Genomic DNA, 10,763 nt, shown 5'->3' with positions numbered 1-10,763 from the left:
TTGGGAAGGTCGGCCATCATGGCGTACTCCTCCCTGTTCCGCCCCCCCGAACCCCCCGACCCCCCCGACAGCTGGCCGGACTCTGAAGAGTCCATGGAACTCTGGGAGGACGTGTGTCTCTGCATGTGGGAGGGAACGGGGCCTCGGTTGTGGTCATGGGACGCCAGCGATCGGTTGTCATCCGGGGGGGAGGGGCTACGGGCCCCCAGGCCACGCCTACTGCTGCTGCTGCCGCTGAAACCCCTGGCGGCGGTGTCCATGATGACGGCTTTGTGAGAAAAGGTGGCCAGTGCCCGGTGGTCGTGGGCGTGCCGGGAAGGGGAGGTGGCCCGGGACTGGGAGGAGCCACGGAGAGAGTGGGAGGAGCCACACCAGGAGCCAGGTGACTGGGCGGAGTCTGTCTTCGAGTCGCCGTAGGTGCTCTGTCTCTGAGAGGACAGGCTGGGGTCTCTGTTGGTGGCCTTCCTTTGGACGGACATATCTGACGGCTCAATTCTAACGCCTCGCTTGGAAAGGGAGGGGCTAACGTTGTCATGGTTCTGGCTGTTGAGGGAGCCGCTGATGTCGGTCTTCCTCCTCAGTGATTGGCTGGGGGCCTCGTGGCTCCTCCCTCTATCTCGACTGTGGCTTCGCACAGAGCTGCTCGTCTCCGACTTACGAAGCGACGATTGGCCTGGAGGGTCGTAGCTCCTCCGTGAAGGGGAGGAGCCTCGACTGTGACTTTGCACAGAGCTGCTCGTCTCTGACTTATGAAGCGACGATTGGCCTGGAGGGTCGTAGCCCCTCCTTGAAGGGGAGGAGCCTCGACTGTGACTTTGCACAGAATTGCTCGTCTCTGATTTACGAAGCAACGATTGGCCTGGAGGGTCGTAGCCCCTCCTTGAAGGGGAGGAGCCTCGACTGTGACTTCGCATAGAGCTGCTCGTCTCCGACTTACGAAGCAACGATTGGCCTGGAGGGTCGTAGCTCCTCCTTGAAGGGGAGGAGCCTCGACTGTGACTTCGCACAGAACTGCTCGTCTCTGATTTACGAAGCGACGATTGGCTTGGAGGGCCGTAGCCCCTCCTTGAAGGGGAGGAGCCTCGACTGTGACTTCGCACAGAGCTGCTCGTCTCCGACTTACGAAGCAACGATTGGCCTGGAGGGTCGTAGCTCCTCCTTGAAGGGGAGGAGCCTCGACTGTGACTTCGCACAGAACTGCTCGTCTCTGATTTACGAAGCGATGATTGGCCTGGAGGGTCGTAGCTCCTCCTTGAAGGGGAGGAGCTTTCCCGTCCATTCGGCAGGTTGTTTTGACCTCTGACTGAAGAGTTACCATCAGATTTCCGAAGTATCGATTGACCGGCGGCCTCGTGGCCTCTCCTTGACGGAGAGATAGCCTGACTGTCCCTACCTCGACTGTTTCCGTAGCTACTGGATTCACTCTTACACAGTAATGATTGGTTGGGTGTGTCGTAGGCCTTCCTTGAGGGGGAGGAGCTTGGAGTTTCGGGGTCAGCTCCGTTCAAGCCGTTCCTGGCATCTGTGTTCCTCAGCAGAGCTTGGCTCTCGATGTCGTAACCTTCTCTGATAGGGGAACCGCAGCGACCGTGGTGACCGCGACCGTTCAGCGACGTGACGGTTGGACCAAGGGGATCGTGGCTCCTCCTTGAAGGGGAGGGGTTGCGGCCCTCAAGGCCCCGTCCGTTTACAGAACCAGAAGGGGAGGAGTCATGATGTCCGCGGCCGTTCAGGAAGCCAACCGATTCGGTCTTGCGGAGTGCTGATTGGCCCCCCTTCCTTGAAGGGGAAAGGCTTTGATTGTTTTCATGACCATGGCCATTGTTGACCTCATTCCCGCGCAAGGAGTTTTTGAAATCGGTGAAGTTGTTCGACTGTCCTTTCGAACTAACAGAGCTAGGGAATGATTTAAAGTTTCGGGGCAAGGTCCCAGACTCCAATCCCCCCCGCCCTTGGGAGCCTGGTGCGGGGCTTCTCGACCTTTGTTCACGCCCCTGAGACCACACGCCACCGTCGAAGCCCCTCCTGTTAAGGGAAGTGGTCGTCTTGCTCCGTTTGGAAGGGGAGGTGCTCCGTGGGAGGGTGGGCGAGGAAGAGTGGGGCGGGAGGGTGGAGCCCTGTCTGGGCGCATCGAACCGTCCCACTTGCTGGCGCGAGGAGGAGTGAGACACCAGGTGGCTTCGACCGTAGGAACCGCCGAAACCCTTCCGGCCCGCCGACGCCAGCGACTCCGCAATCTTAAAGGGGGTGGGGCTCGGGGAGCGAGGGCCCACCTGCGCTTCCACTTCCACGGCGACATCGTAGGGATCCGGGGGTGGAGGTGGGCTCTCCGGGGGCAGATCCTGGTACAGCAGCTCCGGGTTCAGCCTCTCGGAGGCCACGCCCAGGTTGGGGTTCCGAAAGGGGACGGTGGCCTTGGGCTCCGGGTCGCGGAAGCTGTAGAGGGGGTGGCCTCTCTCCAGGTGCCGGTAAGGAGGGGGCGGGCTCTTGTCTCGGAAGGCACGGGCGCCCCTCGCCCTGCCCAGGGACAAGTAGCCACTCTCGCGCTCCTGTTCTGCTTTCAACCCTGGACGAGTGGGAAACAGACCGAGGAACATAGTTTGACATCGGAAAACACAACTGGAATTGCTGTGAGGCCATAAACTTCATGAACTATACATAGTGTACTTCATAAAGTATACATACTAAAAGTCAGCAAATTGTACAATATGATCTTTGAAATCCACCTCCCTCATGTTCAACTCTGTATCAGGGTCAAGACAAAAATAGCAGCCAGATCACGGTATCACGCTACTAATCTGCCTATCGGTTCTGTTACTGATAATTGCCCCCCTTTGCAACTTCAGCAAGGTGACATCAAACACAGGTCGCTGACGGTTTAGTCATGTAAATAACACCCTGGGCTGTAACCAGATCCGCACAGTCAAGTGCTGGCGTACACTCTAACCTGGGTTAGGGTCCTCAGTTGTGGGACATTACCACCTTCGGTTTGTTTGCCAATCGAGGATTTATTCTGAGTGTAATAGAGATTTACCATTGTCGTTATAGTACTGTATCGTTGGGAATGTGACATTTGTGTAAAAAGTGTAGTACTTACCAGAGATAATTGGCTAATTGAGCTAGATGACCTCCAGACAGACCTGGAGGTTCTTGAAAAAGGGTAGCACATTAACCCAGCCTTCAGGCACTGACGAAGGGGGACAACTCCATTTTCCCCCATGATGGGGGAAGTACCTTGTTTCCAAGGTGTCTCGTCACATCCCTAAGTCTAACTTTACAAGTTGTCTCTCTTCCTCTCTCACCTGAGTTGCGATTCCCAAATTTGTCCTTGCTCTGGGCCTCCTCCATCCAAGCACGGGGGTTGGGTCTATGGGGCGGGGGGTCCAGGCGGGTCATGCTGAGGTGGGTTGGCCGGCGCCGGAATGGCGGGTGATTGTCGTCGGCGCTGACGGATCCGCTGAAGTCTGGACAGTCGCTCTGGTCACAGCAGCTGGAGGAGGAGAGGAGATGGAGGGATGAATGGAGGGAGGGATGAATAGATGGAGGGAGGGGAATTACATGGTGAGAGTAAAGGGGATGAAAAGAGAAGAGAGAAAGAGGGAGCGAATGAGCAAGAGAGAAGAGAACTAAATTGATAATTTGCATCCAAAATGTTAAATACTGAGCTCCAGTAAAAAAAAAAAACTAAACAACAACACTTCTAACAACAAATTCGGAACCAACGACACAAATCAATTGTCTCACGGTCTCCAACTGCGCGAAGGTACAGACTAAAACATCCCTGACCGGCTCGGGCGGAATTTCTCCCCACTGCCGCCATACCTGTCTGTGCTGCTGCTGTCGTCTCCGTCACAGATGTAGAGTTCACAGTCCGGGCTCAGGATACACAGGGAGCTCTCCTCGTAACCCCGACGACCTCCACGCACATCACAGTAGCTGCTCACCACCGACAAGGCATCAGAGTCCTCCTGATAGGCCGGTCGGAACCAATGTGCCAATCACAACATGTGTCAGTTTCAGATGGCCAATGAGCGTGGTTGTTGACGACTGGTGTTGGCGCTGTGGTGCCAATACCAGTCGCAGTAATGTCTCTTCTAGCAAAACAAACTATATTCTCACAAACACCCATAGAAAGTTGCGTAACAGATCATACGAGGAAAAAACTTTGTATATATACAGTTGACTTCAATTGCCGTTAAATGCAAGTTCTCATCCAACTTCAATACGCTCACATGCCAGTTACCTGCTACAGACCCAGATCCTCGTGTAAAAAATGATGGAGTGTACATCCTTCTTTCTCACTCTTCTGTCTCACTCTGTCGTTCTTTCAGACCTCTCTCTCAGTCTATCGCTCATGCTCATGCTCACACACACACACACACACACTCACACACACACACACACACACACACACACACAAGCTCACAAGTTCTTTCTGTTGCTCGATTAGAGTTACAACGTTGTAACTCAATCTAGATGTGGCTCTCCTCATTAATATTTCATAGAAGAGGTTTTTTTTTCATGACGTATTCCCTGCTCTCAAAATAAATTGCCTTTGAAGGCGTACCTTAATCTTTGACATCACTTGAATGTTAAGGGAAAAAAAGTAGCCTTAACACTGTTGCCATTCAATTTGAACCTCTACACAGCTCTATGTGCCTGTGACTTCTTCAATACTGACTGTGCATGCTTCTTAACAACGAGTCTTAACACCCATTGTGCTAAATACTAAAGTAATAATAAATAAATAAATATATATAACTATTATTAAAAGATAAAACAATGCAACATGGGCTTATGGTATGTTGTTGTATGTCCTTGCTTTAGGCCTTGGAGATTGAAAGTAATGATCAGGGTGTTTGATTTGCATAAAACCTAATATTGGTCTCTATTTGGCCCTACAATATCCTTTTTTTCTGTAATCTACTGTTTAAATACAGAACTCTGCAGAAGTTTTAGGCACCCAACATTCTTTTACGCCAATATTGTCTGACATATAATATGTTTTGTATTTCTGCAGCAGTGTAAGAGTGCAATTTTGCAAAAACCTTTGTTCCGTCTTCTCATTTCACTATTTCGTAAACGTATGCATTTTTGCTTAACATTTTTAACATTTGAATTGTACTGTATATCCTTTACTGCAATAAGAAAACACAGGTAATAACGAGTGTAGTTCCTTTGGCAGAGAATGGCACCCCTGCCCGAGGTGCCCTTGAAGGTGACTGGGTGTGGACCTGCCGTATGCCGGCTGGGCAGCAGGACCTGCCGTATGCCGGCTGGGCAGCAGGTTGTCTGTACATCTGACTGTGTCCTTAGATACGGTTACCAGTGATTCCGAAAAAGGGCAGTAAATGATCTCCCTCCATGAATTTGTAATGGAGCACACTCTCGTCGCTGTCCTCCCTCCTTCTCCTGCGCTCTCTCGCCTTTCATTTGTTGCACTCACACGCCACACAGTGTCACACCTCAACAGGTGTGTCGTTGACTGTTACGGAACTTCTATCACTCTTGTTCCATGTCATCACTCATAGAGAAGTGGGCTTCTATGTCACACTACAAGATCCTCCCCACCAATACGTGTCCGCTCATCGCAGTGGTCAAGTGGTCACACGTGGTTAAGTTGCCATGAGAACCGCCACCCTACAAACACACACCATGCTCTACTACGATCCATCACTCCCTATTGGCCGGTGACCTCCCTGTCTATAACCTCCTCTCTGATCCTATTGTTCGGTCTTCCCATATCTCTCTCTCTCTCTCTCTCTCTCACCCTGCAAATAGATCTGAATAATCCCATCCCTTTGCACTTGTCATTCTCCCCTCCAGTATCTCTCTCTCTCTCCTACCTTGTTGCTGGTGTCTCTCTCCCCCGTTTGTCCTGGTAGAGAGAGTAGTGGAGCTCCAGGAGGTGCTAGTGCTCTGCCCGTTCCCGGTACTGGGGGGCTCGGCTGTGGCACGGCTGCTGGGGACGCTGCGGTTGCTGTGCCCACTTCGTTGGCGCCCGCGCCGACGTGCAGGCGCTTCTGCCGCAAGCAGTCGTGGCAGCGGGAGGGGTCGAAGATGTTGGGCTGGAATTCGGGGCAGACGAGGTCGTCACCGGCGACGGGCATGGCGCAACCTGAGGGGGCGATCTCTCATTCATCGCACCCGGCTGAGAACACTGGTGGCAGGGTGGAGAGGCACTTTACCGAACATGTTGGACACGAACTTCATTTGATGAATGAGTAGTGTTAAAAAATACAATAACAAATGTAAACACTTCTCACAGCACCTTTCCCTACCAAATGTAGCCTAGGTCAAAACGTGGTATTGAACATGAGACAATTGTAGCACACAGGTTAAACAAGGTGACAGATGGCACAGCGCAACAGTTAAAACTGACTATAGTATTACAGAGAAGAAATTAACTTCAGCTTACTACAAGGGGAAATACGACATATCAAAATAAGGACAAAGATGATTTGAAAAATGTTAAAGGAATAATTAGCTGCACGGTTGCTTTAAGTATTGCTTCCCGCCGTAGTCCAGGCTAAGTGGCATTATTACATGGTTAGTAGCTCATCTGAAGCGAAGCAGTTAGGCTAAGTGAAAACTAATCAGACGAGATGATGGTGAAACACAATACAGTCACAGCCATATCCCAACCCTTCTTAGAATGGCATTGCAATTAACCACAGGAAACCCTCTGTCAAAACAACTGAATCTACTTTAGTCACTATGTAACTTATTCAGTACACCAGTAACAGGTTGTTGCCTCATAAAATGTCAGCATTTGCTTTTATTATTTTAATCATCTAAATATGAGGTAGAGAAGTGATGTTTACCTTACAGAAGATGCCCCGTTGTCAACCCAAAGGAGGATATGTCATTTAGAGACAAACTTTAGTGTCTTCAAGCCCCCCCGCCACAAGCCTATTCTCCATGCTCTCTATCCCCCCGGAGATCACTCTCACACACATGCTATTGGTTGTCTCGACAATGGGTGAAACTGAAGCTCCTTCAGCGGCCATCTTGGCCCAGGATAAAATAGCTGGTGGACATCCAGTCTGATATGGACACAGAGCCAAAAAGGCATCAGTGGCATGACAGTTCCGCCTGGTGAGGGCTGTATTAAATATCATGGGCTTTAGAAAGGGAAAAGCTCTGGTGATGGTGGCAGATGGCACTCGTTGGATCAGGTGAGCTTAAATAAATAAACACAGGTAAGGTATGGAGCGAACGTACATTCTAACCGATGACTTTGTACCATTTCTAAAAGTACAAAATACAACAACTATGAACATTTGATGAGAAAAGGTGTTATCGTGGTGTTTGTGAAGACACACATCCATTTCCTGATATCGTGAATGCCATTTTCTTCCAAAACATCCCAACTATGACTAACTAAAATTATATAAAATTAATAACTGGTTACATTTCAATGTGATCAAAAAAAATGATGCATACATATTTTTAATCCCAAGGTTTCAAATTTTACACATTTATGCAGTATGAACAACAAATAGCTGTAATATTACAAAAGTGACATGATGTCAGAAATGTACAAAGTTGAACAACATAAAAATATTACAACACTGTTTGTGCTGCGGTGTAGGATAATCACAATCAAGTACTCAGATGGTGACTGCTGTCTGTGATACTGGCCAATGAAGATGCAGTTCATGTATGACCTATACACTCCATGGCCAATAGAAACTCATCAAGCACCATAAGGTCCAGCCTGATAAAGTTCCAGATAAACAATTCTTAAACGATCCTTAAAACGTTGTTTCCTGTTATTCTCAGTCGTGGTGATGCACCCTCTTCCCCGTCTGCCTTCGTCTCAGCTTTTTGGAAGTCCTCCCGGATCTGGCCTTCTTCTCTGTGGCACCCGACTTCCTGTCTTTGACACCTGACTTCCTGTCTGTTGGCTGGCCTCGTCCCTTGCCCTCTTGCTGCTTTGATTTCCTGCCTTTCCTCTTCTTTTGTTTGGTGTGTGAGTGGAGCGAGGCAGTTAAGGAGCAGATCCTACAGGGAGAGAGAGAGAGACAGAGACAGAGAGACAGAGAGAGACAGAGAGAGAGACAGAGAGAGAGACAGAGAGACAGGGAGAGAGACAGAGAGACAGGGAGAAAGAGAGAAATGGTGATTCCATGTTTCCTATGCTTGGTTTGACACAAAGTGGATGGAAGGAAACATACTTTTTATTAAGGATGGGGTCTCCCGATTTCTTGGGCATGGCAGTCTTCTTCTCCAGTTCCTCCTCTTCCTCCCCCTTCTCTTCTTGTTCCCCTTCGCTTCGCTGATCCAGCTGTGAAGTAGACGAGCAAGCGCTTAGCGCAGAGTTCGGATGCGACAGGTTTCACAAAGTCTTAGCAATATGTCTGAGCATTAAAACATTCTGAAAAAGACGGTCAAACATCTTGGGCTGCTGGATCAAATTATGACTCTGCATGAATATACCGCATGATCACCACATCATTGGACACTCTCACCCAGAAAGATTTTTTACCTTGAATGCGTTATATTCAGCAGAAATGAAAATGATATCCTGCTCTCCTTTACCTGATTGGACATCCTGCTCTCCTTTACCTGATTGGACATCCTGCTCTCCTTTACCTGATTGGCTGGCAGTCCAAGGAGGCCGCCTCCTGTCAGGTCCAGGTCGCTGATGGTCGTCACGGTGACTGTGTGGTTGGGGTGGTCGTACTGCACGGACTCTGTGGTGCCAGTGATCGAATCTTCCAGCTCATCTTCGTCCTCATCTATGGTGAAGGAGACGACAGGGCCATGACATTGAGGGGAAAATACCAGTTAAGTAGACAGCACAACATTTTCTCTAACAGATCAATATCACGCTACTAAGATGCTGGATTGGAACACAGTACGTGTTCAGTTGAAAGGTTTAACGGTAGCCGACTTCACAGTCCAAACTAACTGCAAAGTTGACATATTGACCACTCATGGTTAGCATGTTCTCCAGTGCTTCTTTGTAACTTACCGAGAGCCTCCTTTCTCTCCTTGAGCAACTTTATGTATTCTGTGTGTCTCTGGAAAGAAAAAGAAACATCTTGCTCGTTAGTGCCCTCCTCTGTTCACGTTGGTGCAGTTCCCTGTAGCAGGGATTACCAGCCGGTAGCCGACATTCATTGCGCTCTAAAACGCCTTACGAGTCTTCCATGTAGTGATTACATGTCGGTCATAATTTACCCTCTCGCGCACTTTCTTCTGCTCTTCCTTTATCTTGTTCTTTATTTCCACAACCGCTGCTTTCCTTCTCTCCAACTTCCTCTTGTGGAAGCCTGTAAGATACTCCCTGCATAGACAGTCGTGTTGTTAGGTCACCCACGTTACTGCTCAGTTGAGTGACAACATCGGCAGTTATTGAGGCAGTGGACTTATTAAGTCGTTTGACGCCAAATTACAATTAAAAAATTTAGCGAGTCAAAGCATGGCGCAAAAATCCATGTATTATGTTATTAAAGTGTCATATTTAGTCATCAATTTTAACCTATAATGGCTACAAGTTTGTATTGGCTACTGTACTATTAGCTGTCTATTACTACTAGCTAAGCTATCTACAACTTGTTACAAGGATACAGTAATGCAATGTGTTGTCATGTCTTACTGTCTTTCGCTATCGTCGAACGTGATAATGCACTTAGGCCCTCTCTTTTTTGATCCAGGCTTGCCTTTTCCATTCTTTTGCGTCTTAAATGTGCCTTTCATGTTGAAATTTAGACTATTTCCAAACACGTGAGGTAAAGCTTGTTCTAGAGTAACTTCCTGTTTTACGAGCGCACCACTGAATACCGTCCGGCTCGAAACGCGTTTCCTCTGATCATATGGTGCCTAACCAAAGACGGCGAAATGACAATAGACAGTAGCAATGAGGTGGGTCTCTGTAGAAGGCAAGGGAAACGAAACATACTAGATGAGATAGATTTTCGTATTCAATTTCCATATATCAAAAGAAGCAACCCAGTCACGTGTCTTCACTACATACCAACATTATCTATTTGAAACTATGCTGCTATATTGAATACAATCGTAAATAATGTATTCTAATGAATGGTATCCTTACAAAATCCAGTTAAAATGTGTCTCCCTCTAACTCACACCTGATGATCCATTTGCTATTTTAAAAAAAACTTATCAGAGATTGCTGCAGGCTGAACCAAGAAGAGCATCATAGGTTGAGTCGGGTGGTTACCTGTCTGTCATTTACTTTATTCTTCCAGTCCCAGCTAGTGCACCGCCGTGTGGCCCGGGTAAATCAAACGAGGTGCCGGACTTATGTGAACTGTCAGCTGAAAGAGTGAGCTCGCACAGTTCGAATCGAGACAGAGATACCGGAAAGCACGAAAGTCAATTGGAAAGGATAGCATGAATCGTTTTAAGGCTTCCAAATTTAAAAACACAACCCCGAAGATTGGAAAGAAAGATGTGAGTAATGACGTTTGACAATAGCCAATTATCCTGGCTCGCATATTCTTTGCTAGCAGCGGTGGTTGGAGAGGAGAGGAGTGGTGTTGAAGAACGACTGTAAATTAACTTCCTGCATATTTTAGGGTCTGTTTTTACGGGATCTAGGGGCTTTTCGTTGTCTGTGAGATATATTTCACATACATTTACGAATATATTAAACCCCGTTTTCATTTGCATCCTTTCCATTCAGCTGTGTTCCAGCGTTGCTAGATGTCGGATGATGCAGAAATGCCATTACATCAGTGAACACAGAGTAGCCTACTTATCATTATTGCGAATTAATATTAAGTCCTTTA

The 10,763-nt window shown here is 48.3% G+C and overlaps 1 protein-coding gene across 1 annotated transcript; it reads right to left on the bottom strand.

The window, feature by feature from the left end:
- Positions 1-7,436: 7,436 nt before the first annotated feature.
- nol12 (nucleolar protein 12) lies at positions 7,437-9,807 on the bottom strand. The gene is made up of 6 exons (XM_047038262.1): positions 9,608-9,807; positions 9,190-9,295; positions 8,981-9,029; positions 8,599-8,744; positions 8,181-8,290; positions 7,437-8,007 (listed from the first exon to the last, which is right to left on the bottom strand). Exons 1-6 carry the CDS (start codon positions 9,706-9,708, stop codon positions 7,782-7,784), a joined length of 738 nt encoding a protein of 245 aa, XP_046894218.1. The 5' UTR covers positions 9,709-9,807; the 3' UTR covers positions 7,437-7,781.
- Positions 9,808-10,763: the final 956 nt, after the last annotated feature.

This window comes from Hypomesus transpacificus, chromosome 17 (assembly GCF_021917145.1).
Source record: "Hypomesus transpacificus isolate Combined female chromosome 17, fHypTra1, whole genome shotgun sequence".
Lineage (NCBI taxonomy): Eukaryota > Metazoa > Chordata > Actinopteri > Osmeriformes > Osmeridae > Hypomesus > Hypomesus transpacificus.
The sequence above is the reverse complement of the archived record's forward strand: the minus strand, read 5'-3'. Positions and strand labels throughout refer to the sequence as shown.